Consider the following 15,669-nt stretch of genomic DNA (forward strand, 5'->3'; position numbering starts at 1 on the left):
ACATGGAGCTTAAGGCCTTGAGATGCTCCAAGCTGGAATCCAGGTCAAACTGTTTACACGGTGCCTGCTCTGGCTGCTGCCTCTTGGAAGGACTGTGGGGCCTACATGGCCATTCTGGCTGGAGTAGTTCACCTTCCTAATGCAAATCAGGGAAAGGAATAAGCACAGTTTGAAATAAAGTTAAAATAATCAGTCTCTTCAGAAGCTGTCTGCAGCTACCTGTTTGACAGCCAGTTTCTACCATCTGCCGCGTCTCTTTCAGATGTGAAGCCCACAACTATAAACACAGTTTAAGCGACTGGGAACAACTTTCCCTCGAGGACATGTTCAATTTGAGCCCTCTCTTCATATGTCACAAGTTGACTGTGTGCTGCCACTTGCTGAGATGTTGGAGGCGGTCTGAGACAACAGGGCAGGACTGTCCCCATCCTGCTCCCTGAAGGGCCATGCCTCTCTCTTCATCTCAGTGGAAGGACTAACACTGAACAGAGGCTTTGTAGACTCTAGTGGAGTATTTTTCAGTAGGTCATCTTCCACCTCCATCTCTTCAGAAGGGAGACAACCCGCAAACACTTGCGAGGAGCCATGTCCCTCAGAGTTCACTGAATTCTCAATGGAGAGTTTTTTGTAAGATAGCAGCTCAGGCTGGGCCAGCACTAATGGTTGATTACATGCTGGATCTCCACATGTGTTCTCAACAGGGCAAACCCCATTTTCCTCCTGGGACACTGGCCCATCTGAACAGTCCATATCCTCCTCTTGTCCTGGTACAGGAAGAAATTCTGGCCTGTGAGGCTTGGCTTGAAAGGGAGGAATCTCCGATACACCGTATTTACTGCTACTCAGGAGCTTTTGCCGAACCTCTGCGCTTAGCTGGGTTGGGTCACACCTGCTGACAGTTGAAGACAGTCCCCCAAACAGGCCATATTCCTTATGTGGCAATTCAGGAGAAAGCGGAAGTGATCTGCATCTCCTCGCAGGATGAAGGGAAAATTCTTGCCAGTCTGTGCTATACGCCTGCCGGAACTGGGACTGGCCGGCTTTCAGGCCTCCACCTGCCTCTGGAGAATGCAAATCAAACACAAGGGAGATCACTGACTTGCTTGGCATGTCAAAGAATTTGATCTTCCCACCCTTGAGGTCCTCCCGGGCACTAAAGGGATTAACTTTCCGGCCTAGCCCTTTGTTTGGCGTATAGTAGGGGTCCTGCACATTTATCTTCCTGGAAGGCTTGCGGGAGAAGATATCCGACTGGCTGCGTGACAACCAGATATTCCGACGTGGACGGGGTGACTTGGGTGGGATCTTATCATCCAGGGAACTCAAACGTTTTACTCCTGGTCCTTTTTCAATTGACCCTGAGAAGAAGAAAAGAAAAACTGTTAGCTTAAACGAGCTATATGCCTGCATGTCTGCTCACTCACACAGCCTTCACGACAACTGTAAAGAAAAAGCTACATTTCTAATGTTCCAAAGTATCCTCCATAAGCACACGTTTGCTCATTCCTTACAAGTTCCTGCACAAACACAAGGACACCATTCCCTTCTCCTCAGTGTATTATCGGTTTCAAATACGGAGATTTGGCAGCCCTGTCCACAGGACCTTTTAAATGTAAGGCAGTCAAAACTACATTTAAAATATTCTCTCCTCTTTACTGAAGCCTCAGGCTAATTAAAAGTCATCTTGAAAACTTGAGGAAATGCAAATTCAGTTAATGCCATCTTACTTCCCTAGGCAGTGAAACTGGACTGCTTTTTTATCATTCTGTGATCAAATTTGCCACCCACATTATGGGGGATGCTACTTTGGCAAGTCAACATTGTCTTCAGAAAAAACACCGGAAAGGAAACTGTACAAAAATTCGGTAGGAATGAAGAAGTCTTTCCCTCTCTCTTCTATCCAAGCCCTGTATTTTAGGGTCACTTCAAACCTCCTTGCTGCCAGTACACTGACACAGCAGAGGTGGCACAGGGTGGTCTTTGAGAAAACAATTTGCACATTTCTAGATTTATCTGGCTTCCAGCAGAGGTTGCCCAAGATCTGTTGATGATACTGACCATAAAAGATAGCAAGTACAAAACATACCAAAGGAATTCTAAGGCCAAAATAAATGCTCTTCATGATATATAGGGAGTTGAAATCATTCCATCCCAGCCTTCATTCAGTACATTATCCAGTACAGAAACTAGGGATATATGAGAGTTTGACTCTAATGAATAGGAGTTAAGTTGTACATATGCGCGTGTATTTATTTGTGTGTGCACACACTCACACATATATAAAATAAAATAAAATAAAAGCTGTATCACTAGAACAGGATGGGAAAACTGTAGTAGTTTTAGGAAAAGATGCTAACTCCTTGAGTTTTGGAACATGCATCTGCCACTGGCTCTCAAGGTGCCTCTGAAGACTTGTGGTAGAGTAGTAACAGACAGATATAAAGAAGTGGTATCTTCTTTTGATTACCATTTCCAGAATAAACACATATGGATTTCCACTTTTCCCTTTCGATACCACCACAGTTTAGACTGTAGTCACTCCACTTAGGAAAGACTATGCAAGTCAAAGAACAGCATGTAACACTTCTCCAAGAAAATGCAAATCTGACACGTACTCCAAAGGGAGAATGCCAGGAAAATGAGAAAAAAAAAAAACCCAACAAAAAACAAAACACCAAAACCAAAAAACCCTACCAACCAAACAAAAAAGAAATAAAACAAAACCTCCAACAACAAAAAAACCCAAACAAACAAAAAAATTTTCTTTTTAACTGGCACCTCTTTTAGATGCTTTCCAGGTATGGGAGAACTACCACATGTATGCACTCCATGTGCAATACAGAACTTATTTCAATCTATAACCATATTACAGATAGACATATATGTATATATACTGTGTATTTATATATACACAATACAAGAAACTATTTTTACTGTACTCTTAAGTTTCCAATGCCAGAAGTCTACTAACATAAAAGATACCTATATCAGAATGTGCCCCAGCCTACAAGAACTGGTTGCAGTTTGCTCCCCACACCAGGTGGCACTCGACAGCTTTAGAGAAAGCCCTTCAAAACTAGCATTCCCAAGCAGATCTGGGATTCACCTTTTCCCCAGTCTGTCAGAGTATTCTAGGTACTTTATAATACTCTTGCATCTTCTCTGCTCTTCATCCTGAAGGAACTTAAGGAGCTTCTAAGTGTAACATGTAAAATACACCACAGAAATTATGTATATGCACTAAGTATGGTAGGGACAAAGCCAAAGTTCATGGATTTTCATATCCTATTAGCAACTTACAAAACCATTCCCAAATGAAATCCAAATTTCCCCTCAAGAGCTTGTGAGCAGAATCTTTTGAGGCACTTTAAGAAACAGCTAGCTGTTCTTTCCCAAAGGATGCTGTGCAGTGCAAAGTATGTAGCATTGATCCAGAAAAATTTTCAGGCTTTGAGCAAAATCATTCATGAACTGTAAATACCACCATATATAGCTGAAATCTCAGTCTTCAAACTATGAAGCACTGTACTCTTGCTGTTAGCCTGCAGCAATGTTTGTACAAAACAGGCACTTACCTTTGGGTTTTCTTTCACTGCTGTCAAGGTTCAAAAACTTTCTCTCTCTCTCTGAGTCCTCATTTCTTAGGCGGTTTAAAGTCTCGTCCAGTGTTTTGACAATATCAGCAAATGAAGGACGCAACTTTGGATCCATCTGTGAAGGCACACAAATCAAGTAAGTTCATATGTGTTTGTCCACACTATTCTACTTACACAATGGACAGAGGGACAATCTGAAGGAACTGAGGAAATTCAAGACTGTTTTAAGCGTGTTGTCACTGCAGAAAAACTAAGTAAAGCAGGGGAAAAGTAGTATTCTGTCCCAGTTTATGGCAATTATAGCTCTCTCATTTAATTATCAGGCTGTAAACATTCTATGAGGAGGACACATGTTAAATTGAAAAGGTGGGAAGCTGTTCAATACAGGGCTTCAGAGAGGGGTTGGTTGGTTTGTTTTAAACAGCTTTCATAGTTCAAGGATTTCTTTTTGGATTCCAGTTATCAGTCAGAGATTATATATCAATGTTACTTCAAAACATGCCTGAAGCAATAAGGATTAAACAGAGCAACTTGGCTATGTCATTCTTTAAAAGTTTGTAATTCTTCCATCATCTCCCTATGGCTTTAATTAAAACCCACTTCAATGGCATTGCTGATTTTGAAGTTCAAAACGTTGTATCTTGCCATCTGTTAATTAGCCTTACTACTCAGTGTACTGGTCTGTCTTGAAAGTAAGTAAGATTGGTTATATAATTTGACAAAGTAATACAATAAAAGAAAGTCCATCTTTGCCCAAGTAGAATACTACCCCCAGTCATCAGTATGTATTCGGTTTGTATTTATTAGTATGTATTTATTTATTCACCCTAGTAGAAATGGATCTCTAAACAAAGTCTAACACCTAGAGGGCAAGCATCTTAATTTAAGTAGTAACTCAGAAGGCATTTCATCATTTTGAACATTAATCCTGCATATATGTTACAGGTTTAACTACTGTAGGTAGCAATGTCTAATTCACCAGCTGAAAGTTAACCTCCTTACACTATTAAAAAAGATTCTGCTTGACCTGATTCCTGTTTGCAGCCCTCTAAGGCTGTTTAAGAGCAGACAAGCCCAGACAGATCTCACCTCTAGTACAAAGGGAACAGTGGTGCTTTGTAAACAACAAACACGAAAAACCTCCCTGATACTGCCTTGCAGGTCCTACGAGATGGATCTTTCTGAAGAGAACTGGTATGGTCAGCAATGCCAGAACAACTTCTAGCAACATGGGGTAAAGGGCTAAAAATTCATTACATACAGTAATAAAAAACAGACATATCACACTTGAAGAGCTGAAGAGCGGTAAGAAAGTTGTTCGAATGCAGCAGCTGGAATTTCCTAGCATAGGAAAACATCTTTTTTTGCTTTCCCTATTTCACTGCAAGAGCAGGACAGGGGCAACACCACAGCACTCGAGTTTGTACTCCAACAAGCTTACTAATTTGGGAACCTTTAGAGAGCTGTTGCAAGCTACAGAAAGCAAGAAGAGCTCTCTGGCTATTTTAATTTGTGCTAGGTAAGATCCAGTGCAGGAGCAGCAATGGATAAGTAACTTAGAGCAACATTTGCCTCATTTGCCTGAGCAGTCCAGATCCTGCTCAAATACAAGTTTCAAATGCAAGGTTCTTCCTCAAGGCAGCAGTTGCCCACAGCTCAGCTCATCCTGGTAAGCTTTTTGCATGATCATACACGATTACGTTTATAAGCATTTGCACAAGTAGGCTTATAGTTGTTGGGAAGCCATAAGTTTTGGAATTCCTTGCATATACTTATTTTAAAAAAAACGCTTTATAACAGCAAATTAAAGAAATTTTAATCCATTACTCATACATATCAGTTTTTACTCGTTTTCTTAGGTTGCCCTAAAACACATTTCCTGGCTGTAGAAAACCCCAGGGGTTTGCACATTAGTTCAGCTAATCAGCTGAGCTATACAGTTTACATTGTTTGTTGACCTATTAAATAATAAAAAGCTATATAAACGTCCATATCTAAGAACAAATTATCACACAAATCACCTACTATTGAAGCACAGCATGCTTAAGATGATATAAGAAAGCCTTATCTGTTCACCACCTTCCTCCTTCTACTAGGTAAGTGGTAGTGAATTACAGCACGCCCCACAATGAAATCAGCATATTAATGGCTTGATCACAAGACAGCAATTTCCACTTTCAATTCAGGGAAGGGACATTTATTACACAGGAAGCAGCATTTGATGATAATCAGCAGAGGAAAATCCTTTTTTCTCTGAACACAACAAATTCTTACATGAGAATATAAGATCAGTCACTTCCCCTTTCTTCACAAGTACAGTTTTACTGTGAATTTCACCTGTGCTGAAAAATTGCTTTGAACCATGCCCCATATGTTTGGATGCAGCACGATTTCTGAAGTCTACAGGTGGGAGACAAGATTTCCGAAGTTAAATCCTACCTCTAACCAAATCCTTAGTGCTTACGTAGTCAAAACACTTCATAAACATGAGTCAGACTTACCACTGTCCTGGTGGAGCAAGCTCCACTGTACTAAGGTGAAATTAGAGGAGTGAAGTAGCTTGTCCAGAGTAAGTTCCACAGAGATTTTTAGAATTAATTTACGCTATCTTGTGTCAAGAGCAGCAGTCACCCCCCACCTGCTCACATCCTCACCTTTACACTGCTCTCCCCTTGAGCAAGTACGTGCATTTGTACTAATGCAAATTAAAGAGAGCGCTCAGGGCAAAAATAAGTATCAAGAGCGTGAACCGAGAGACTGCTTCTTTGAGCAGTAGTGTTGACATGAAAACAAAGCCTGAAAGATCAGTAACAGACAGGGGAAAAAAAGCCTGTTCTGAGGCTTTTCTTACAAACACTCACTTGGACACAGTGCTGGTATTGGCTCCAGCATGGCCTGGTTGTGAGGTCAAAGTTTTGTGCAATAAAATTTTCAGAACTTGCCTCAGCTTAAGTTGTGCAAACTGGACATTTCCAACTTCAGCTGAATTTAGTGGAAGCGCAGGTTCTCCTACTTCATATAAACCAGTTTACTGTACAAAGGTACTAGCAATCTCTGTTATGGGATACCCACAAGAGAGATCAACTTCGTTGGAATTTTCATGCCGAGGAGCCATGAAGCACTATCACAATTTTACTTGAATAATTGGCATAAAATTTACTCCACACAGCACACTGCCTATAGCCTTCCTGATATTAAATCATTTGTGTCCAAGTTTGTTTTTCTGGAACACAGACTAGGGATTTGGAGGTTTATCCTGCTTTCCAAAAAGCAGCATGTAGAAACTTTAGAGTAGTTTAGTGCCTGCTCTTGATTTGTTTGTCCCCTCTGTTTGTGAGAACAACTCAGAATTCTTTCTTCACAGCTCAGTAGGTCTGTACACAATAACAGCTGGATTTTGTCAGCCCGAGGGCCAGCCAGTGTCAATAGCATAAAACTGGTTATGATCAGCCTGAGCAGCCTGCAAGAAGCTGTTCGGTATACCAGACCTGTTTGGCATGATAGGACACAGAATTGCAAAAACACAAGATAGACTTTTTTGCAAGGGGAAGGGTTATAAAAACTGCAAGGGACTTTCTGAGTTATCAGAATGTACGCTGCTTTTACAGGTAGGCCCTTCAAGTCTCTTCTGTAAATTCCCTCCCCTTCCAGGGGAGGTTTAGATGGGATATTAGGAAAAATTTCTTTACGGAGAGAGTGGTCAAGCATTGGAACAGGCTGCCCAGGGAGGTGGTGGAATCACCATCACTGGAAGTGTTCAAAAAATGTGTAGACATGGCACTTCAGGATATGGTTTAGTGGGCACGGTGGTGTTGGGTTGATGGTTGGACTTGATGACCTTAAAGGTCTTTTCCAACCTTAATGATTCGGTGATTCTGTGAAATGCTTTAAGCTCTATCTTAAAAAGCCAGAGGGATTTAAAGAACTCCAATTTAGGCCTCTCACCTTCAAGTAAGATACTCACATTACAGCAGTTGAAGGCCAGCTGGAGGAAGTCAGGGGGACAGTCTCCCACCATGTGCTGGAAGGCATCATAATCTAATCCAAAATTCTGTACAAACAAAAACACAGCAGAAAGATAGAAATTAGGTCCACTATCTAGCCCCATGCATCTTCTTTTCAGGGGGTCCCTACATGCAGTTATCAGGAATAACCATGAACACCTTCTCTCAGCAGCCACATACAGAGGATTTTGAGAAAACTTCATGCACACTCCAAACTGCAGCATTCCCAATGGGGACTACTTGATACAAAATACCTGTAAGAGAATGAACTGACTTCAAAGCCCATTCTTCTTCCTGGACTCAACTGCAATCCACTGCACTTGAAATGTTGCCCATGTGGATCTGGAAGCAATCTCTCATACTATAATGTTTCACCATGGTGACTTTCACAGTGTAAATTAACAGCCTGCTATAAAACCAGCGGCTTTGCTATGATGAAAATTTATCAATTAAAATGGTTAATTTTTCAGTGGATAGTAGACTGGTAATACAAATTACCCAGTTTCTTAAATGCATTTCTCTAAAATCTGAAGGGCAGAGAAACAATTTTTTTTTTTCTGCGTATTTACTGCAGTTCAAGACCTAAGCAGTTTTGCATTTTCAGAACCAGAGGGGGATAAACAGTTTGGAAGCCCCTCCATAGAGGGCCAAAAGCTGGCCCTGCAGATGGGACTCAACCAAAAGGCAACTGCAGAAAGCAGTATCTTGCTTGTTTAGTCGATTCTACCTCAGATCCACAGTGCTTAGCACAGTGTAACAGCTAAGGGTGAGCTTATTTTAGCTGCTGCTAACATAGCTCCTGCCCCTTTCACAAGGAGGAGCTCCTTAGTGGATGCAGTGTGCCAAAAGTGCTCTGTTCTGAATCTGGCAAGAAGCCTGTATGACCTGTCACTCTACAAAAGGAAGGTCACTGCAATGCTCTCAATGTTCTGCCAGTTAGGGGCAGAAAGGATTGCATGAGGATTGCAGCTGGACAAAGTCTATGTGAAAGTGTCTTCGATGGAGCTTCTTACAATAACAGCACAGAAGAACAAAAGCCTTTAACAGGCTATTTTTAATGTAACACCTATTCATCGTATCTTTGGTGGCAGTGCCAGAAGTTCTAAAGGCCAGCCATTATCATGGCATACTTACCACCTCCCACCAATGTTATAAACATAACCACTTACCTCTGTGCGAGGGAGATAGTCTGGATCTGCCTGTATTCTTGCTATAATTTCACACAGAATTATACCATAGGAAAACACATCTGCCTGAGAGAGGAAAAAAATAAATTGGCACATGGTTCAGCTGTGAATACTGAGTGCTCTTATCTGCCACTGAGTTTCTCCTTAGTCCAAATGGTTATCATGAAACAACTAAACCAATACCACAGCCTTACAACTAAGCAACTGCATTATAGCTAACATTTTCCATGTAAAGAAACTCATGCTCATAGTAAAGCATTCTTGTTGCACAAATAGCAATAACAACTTTAAAACTCTATCAAGAAAAAAAGAAAAAACCCAGCAAACTACTCTTAATTCAGCAGTGTAAAAAAAAATAAACCCTTCCTTGCATAAAGGATGGTAAAGTTGCATTTGATGTCTTACAGATGGGAGTAATTAAAAACATAGCCAAAACATGACATGCCTATATATCACTGTGGTTAGAAAGTGGGTTTAGAATCACAGCTTATCCAGAATATTAAAGCTGTTTTTAAGAAAAATTACATTTTTCTCTTCTCACAGTTCAGCACCTCTGGAGAAATGTGTCTTTCCCAAAGCTTGAGATAGCTAGTAACACTATATACCAGCATCAGTTTCCACTGACATTTCCATGACGCTTAGTAATCCCTCATCTGACTACCCCTGGAGCTGCACAGTTGCTCAGATTTCCACCCACTTGAATTTATCATGTAATAAAATTTAGGAGAACATGGAATACAAGTGTACAGAGCAGAAGCTGGCATCCCTCATCCCTTAGATGTCACCTTTTATGCTGATGAGGTATGAGACCTGCTTCCTCTTTAGTCTTCCATGCCCTAGGGTTGTAGTGAAAAATGTAGCACCACAGATTTGGGTACTTTATTACTAATTTGGGTCAACTGCAAATCTTAACAAAGCTTTGAAATGGTAATTATTACATTCATTACTGAGGTAGCTACCACTCTCCTGCAAGTTAAAAGTACCATCAATTAAACAGATTATTGACTACTAGCTATGAAAAGGTACAGGATATGGGCTTTATCCAGGGCTGGAGTATGTTACATAGGAGAGAGAAAACCCTGCGTAAGGAAGAGCTTGACTATTTCTAAAATCCAGTGTGATCTGATCCTCCTCTGGAAGGAGGATGCTTCCCAATGCCACAAATAGGAAAACTCTGGAGAACATTTTTATCCAGGTATCTTACCTTGAGAAATGTTGATTTTTTGATACTTTATTTTAATTTAAAAAAATTGTACAAGTTCACATACAGACCTTTTACTTCTGCCCAGATTTCACTAACGTATGGTCAGGGAAGTAACCTCACTACATTTCTCATGAGACTTACTTAATTACCATGAGGTAATTAAATTGTGTTAGGTCAACAAGCCATTACCATATTTCTGCATGTGGGGTGTTTCAGAATGGAAATAGCGTAACAGAGATTTATGGCAAAAGTAATTCTATTTCCAGGTAAGAATCCACACCATGAATTAAAAATATTAGCTATTCGGCTCACACTCTCCCTTAGTCTGAATGACCTACTGAGTACAGAAATGTCACAAATAAATGATAACTTTAATATTATGGAAATTCTTAATCTTGTATAGAGCTATTGAAGAGAAACATCTGACACTTATATCATGTACCTACCTTTTCATTGTAAGGTTCATCTCTGAGAACTTCTGGTGCCATCCAGAAGGGTGAACCCACCACTGGTAACTTTTCACTATATACATATGGGATAGATGGGAGGAAAGGAGGGAGCGGAGGGAGAGAGGAGAACCATAAATTAAATGCTCAAGCATTGCTACCAACTTTCTGTAACTCCAAATACATGCAGAAACTTTCACCAGAGGGAAGTCGATACAAGTGGGTTCCATAATATACTGTATTTTACACTGGTTTTCTACTGGAGTCACTGTAACATTCAATAGCAGGAGGAGAACATGAAAGAAAGAAAGCTTCAATCAATTACTCATATTTTATTTCATTTCTAAGTGTCTAGCCACTTTAAAAAAAAAATTAAAACTATTTTAAGGTCACGGTTGTTCAATAGTTTTGGTTTCCAAGCTCTTGGCAGAGTTGGCTCCTTCATCTATACATAGAAAGGTTTGTGGACATCAGTTTCAGGCTAGATGTCAGATTCTCCATTCATGCAGCCAGACATGCAGGTATCCACCCCTCCATGTATACCAATAAGCAGCTCCCAAAGTATTCAGCGCAGTCTGTTTGCAAACTGTATTTTTTTTTTAAAAGTCAAGGATGACCACATGAATCCTTTAATAATGAAAAATTTAACAGGGAAGAATTAAAAGTAATGAGAATAGAGCTGATTCGAAAAATTTGCAATGTTTCCATATGGCTGAATACTGGGGCCTTAAGAAAGGCCTCCAGCTTGACACACAGCTGACCCTGAAGGAATGAATACCTATTTAAAAAAAAAAAAAAAAGGCCTCAAAAAATAGCATGGCTTGCTAGCCAGCAAACTGGAAACAACAAAACTGTTTGAAAATGGGGGTAAGACTAGATCAAACCAAAATGGTGGCTAATGTAACAATTTGATTATGTTGTTTGTTTTAGTATCAAGCTACCTTAGCTTTCGCTATTATTATACTCTCAGTTTTCAGGCCATCTCAAAACTGGGTATGAGGAACACCTTAAGGCACCTGTGGTGCCTTCCTGATTTGTTTTGTGATGGGTTCATATGCATACCGCTGAAGCTTTCAGCACCTGAAAGGACAGAGATTCCACAGGAGCGTACAAGATACAAATCTGCTGTACTTATCAGTAGTTTGGAAATTAAAATGTTCATTTTGTAAAACTTTTAGATCAATCTCTCATCAACATAATGCAAGCCTTCAGGTCTCCCAAGACGCTGTTTTAGGATATGTGCAGTGTATAAACAGTGCATAGCTGAGATCAACTTTTATTGTTTTCTTTGCGGTCAAAAGAGTTGGAAGGCTTTTATTTATTTTACACAGAAGCAAACACTGGAGAAAATCTGACAGCACATTTAACAGTCAGAAGACTCTGAAATACACAACTCAATATACAGAGAGAACAATGAAATCCTTGTCCTTGATCTCCTTAACAGCGGGATGACAAATGGACTATTTCCAATTGTGACAATAGCTTGTGACAGTCACCTGTGCATTCCTCAAATGAGTTAAGATTATAATCTCATGCTAGGGAGAATGAGATGGTGTGCTACTGTTAGTCAGTAATTTTAATATCTCTGTTATAAACCTGGATCTTAACAACTAACCCAGAGGTTAAAAAGAATAATACTGGAATGCCACTGAATATTGTTTATGAAAATGGAAAGAAGCTAAGCTAATTAAAGTTGTTCAGAATCAACAGAGGACATTTATTATAAAATCAAAATCATCCCAATCCAGAATGCTGGACAGTATTTTTGTGTTTGCTTTGTTGTGGTTTTTTTTTTGTTTTGGTTTGGTTTTTTTGTTTTTTTTTTTTTAACAAAAATTCCTCAGTACCTACGTAGAAGATCTACTGAAAAGCTTCAGTAAATCACCTGCTCACTGGAGCATTTTCAAAGAATAAATGTCACCCCTAAATCTATCAAAATGGACAGTAATTAAGGCTGGAACATTTTGGTCATCCAGCATGCAGTTCTAGACTGAAGACTGAGGATATTTTTTGCAAATTTTGTATCAGAATGCAATAATGGCCTCAGGGATGTGGCTCATTAGAGGTTCTTGACCTGCAATCACACTGCAACTCTCACTGTATTTTGATTAGTTCACATACCTGTGATCCGGAATTTTCTCTGCTAAACCAAAGTCTCCCACTATTGCTGAGTATCCGTTCTCATCATGTTTTATTAAGCAGTTCTGGAAAAAAAAAACAACGTAAGAGTTATTGTCTGGGCATGAAACCCATATAATGTTTGTTTTATTTATTTTTAATATGGAAAAAGACTACAAGATATTGTTTGGAAGACATTAATTTATGAGAAGCTTTTGTCTGAAAGCAACCACCCTTTTCCCCTACCCTCCCCCTGCACAATCACGTGTCTGTCAAACTTAAGATGCTGCAAACAGCCTTACATTTAGTTAATAATCCACTTAAAAACTTGCTGACAAAGCAGGCAGCCACCGGCAGCACGTACCCAGCTAGGTTCTAAGAAGAATTAAGGTGATTTAGCTCCCTTAGTGCTCAAGTTTGCAATACACACTGTTCACTACAACACCCTAAATTTTCTCTTTACAAAGTTGCCTGTACCTGACCAGAATACAAGATCAGAGCAGACTCTAAATGTCTTTGTCTGTTTTCCTACGTTAACTACTGAATAGAAACTCGCTGCTTTGCAGTAGATTTTCATCAGAAAATACAAGATGGGACAAAGCTGTATGTGCTTTTAAAAAGTCTCAAATAAAATTCTTTATTCTACAGTACATCATAAAACATGATTTAAGGGAAAAGTCTAATAGGGAAAAAGCTGTCAATCTTTTCCTTTCAGATGTGCCCTCCAGTGTCAGGAGGGAAGGCAATTTAAGGACACCCACAGATAATTCTGGTCTGGCAGCATCACATAACACACAGAGTATTACCGATTTATTTTTGTTATTTATTTACAACTCTAAGAAACATGCTTTGACCATTCCACTACCATATCTTTTCCCTTCTCATGAATGAATCGATAACTGACTTCCCTAAGTTTTTTTCTGCCCTGCAATAGGTGGAGCAAGACACAGAATTCATTCCTTACCACATGCCTCGCTCCGTATCCTTCTGCAGGCAGCACAATAGCAGTGACAGGAGCAAAACCACTGCTGACTCCTGCAGAGTGGTACCCTGCATTAATTAGCTAAACAGCAGGAAACACTTTCTAGCTTTATTGTGCTTGGATGTACAAAAGCCCCTCGCTGACCCCAGAGCATTAGCTTGTCTGTATAATACAACTACCAAGAAAAGCGAATCCCTTGTCTAAAAGATCAAGTTCAGGTCATCACTGTTTACATTATTCAGAGATGACTGTGGCTCAGGCCATGAAGTGAGTTTTCTTCCTGCCAATTAAAAGGTTAAGCAAGCCACTCCTGTGATCATATAAAGAAAATGTGTGCCAGCTTCTTGAAATGCATGCCAGGCTCCTGAGATGCAAAGTTCTATTTGTTTAGAATGACTCAAGTATAATAAGTACAGTTAGTTTGGGGATTCATAAACATGTACCAAGTTAAATCAACCATGCTTGCCCAAAGAGCAGCAAAGCTTCTCAGTTACGGGCTTTGTTATCTTTTATCAAAGAGCACATTCATTCAGCTTGCCTCTGTTTAAACATTTGGTCACTGTAAGTGGACTTAAAACTGAGAAGGATAAAACTTTTCTGAAAAATCTTACTCAAATGATTCAGACAAGTGGAATTTCATTGTGTACCACACAGAAACAAGTCTATGAGGACATCAGAGATTTTGCAGTGTACAAGAACACTGATACTAGTTTATGCAGCAAATTATCAGGATATTTTCTGCAATAGATTTCTCAGCAATTAAATTTGTAATTTGACATTTAAAAAAAATCCCTCTTATGATTCATGAAAGAACTCTTTAAAATCTTCTGGCATTACCTTTGACTATTTACATTTTGTTCATTTTGAGTAGCAAGACTGCAGTAGTTCATTTTACCTTCTGGGTTTTGTGGATTAGGGTTATTCTCCAATAACCCCTGCTCTCCTACATTTCAGGTAAACATTTAAATCTAGACTAAGAACTATTTTCAACATAACTAAAAATATGTAGAAACATTTCTACTACCTTAAAATATGCAACAATTTACAAGGCTGCTTTGATGCCAAAAGGAGGCTTAAATGGAACATCAACCTGATTTCAAATCTCAAATTATCCTTCAGTTTCTTACCAGTATACAATCACATCCCATTAGACATCAATACATCACCGACCGAAGATGAACAATTTTACCCCCCCATCAAGCCCCAGGCAGTCTCAGCTCTCAGGTACAGCATTGAATTATTATACAAGTAGATTATTCCTAGATAAATCATAAATTAAACCAAGAGCGCATCCAATCTAGCTGCCAAGTAATGCTACCTGACAGCTCTGAGCTCCTTCCCAGATGAGCAGGAGCTGCCTGCAGCAAAGTGAGGCTCCCGTTCAATGCAGGCCTTTTGAGAAACCAAACAGAGCTGACACCCCGCCGCTGTGGGGTCCAGAGGTCCCGCAGGAGAGGCCAGTACACCAGGACAAGGCAACAGGGAAATGCCTATGGCAACATTTCTGCTATAAAGTACTGATCAGTTGTTTCCTGTGGTGGGCTGCACAATAGTAAATAATGTAAAGAAGGAAGCTAAACAATTCTCTCTCATTAGTGGAAGCTTGTCTTTTGTCTGCATATGAAGAGTGTGAACTTAAATTCATTAGGATACATATTCCAGTACAAGAGTGACTTTTTTTATTCACATATAGATCAGTCATGGGCAGGTGACATGCACCAGGCAAAAACATGCCAGTGTGACTATAACTGCTCACTGCAGCAAAACTAAACTGATTTAATTCAACTGGTGCAAATTTTTGCGTAGCTAAGCACCAACTGCCTGGAACCCAGAAAGGATGGAAGCCTATGCCTACCAAAATCAGTAGTAAAGCCCTTCTACAGATACTAGCATGGTCAGATGTCACCTTTCAAGCCTGTACTGCTCATTCAGGACAAAGTTTTGCAGATGGTGATGTTTCATTCTGTGCTGAGATTCTCCAAGTGTTCAAGGCTAGTGTTTACTAGCCTTCCTACCCTAGTAAAGCCATTATACAATACTGCACCAAATCCACAGCACAGATAGTTTAGATACCACATTTAAGATGCAATTCATTAAAAGGTGACTTACACAGCCCACAGTAACTGGTAGTT

At 39.8% G+C, this 15,669-nt stretch overlaps 1 protein-coding gene across 1 annotated transcript in view; it reads right to left on the reverse strand.

Moving 5' to 3' along the window:
* Positions 1–345: 345 nt before the first annotated feature.
* TESK2 (testis associated actin remodelling kinase 2) overlaps positions 346–15,669 on the reverse strand; it is a gene marked incomplete at its 3' end in the record, with an annotated part of 72,399 nt that continues 57,075 nt past the window's right edge. The window contains exons 5-10 of the mRNA XM_082002664.1: positions 12,559–12,641; positions 10,438–10,513; positions 8,770–8,853; positions 7,561–7,647; positions 3,576–3,711; positions 346–1,358 (exon numbers count right to left, since the gene is read on the reverse strand). Coding sequence (XP_081858790.1) covers positions 346–1,358; positions 3,576–3,711; positions 7,561–7,647; positions 8,770–8,853; positions 10,438–10,513; positions 12,559–12,641 — 1,479 coding nt within the window. The remainder of the gene's footprint in view (positions 1,359–3,575; positions 3,712–7,560; positions 7,648–8,769; positions 8,854–10,437; positions 10,514–12,558; positions 12,642–15,669) is intronic.

Source organism: Phaethon aethereus (genome assembly GCF_964289735.1).
Source record: "Phaethon aethereus genome assembly, chromosome: 8".
Classification (NCBI taxonomy): domain Eukaryota; kingdom Metazoa; phylum Chordata; class Aves; order Phaethontiformes; family Phaethontidae; genus Phaethon; species Phaethon aethereus.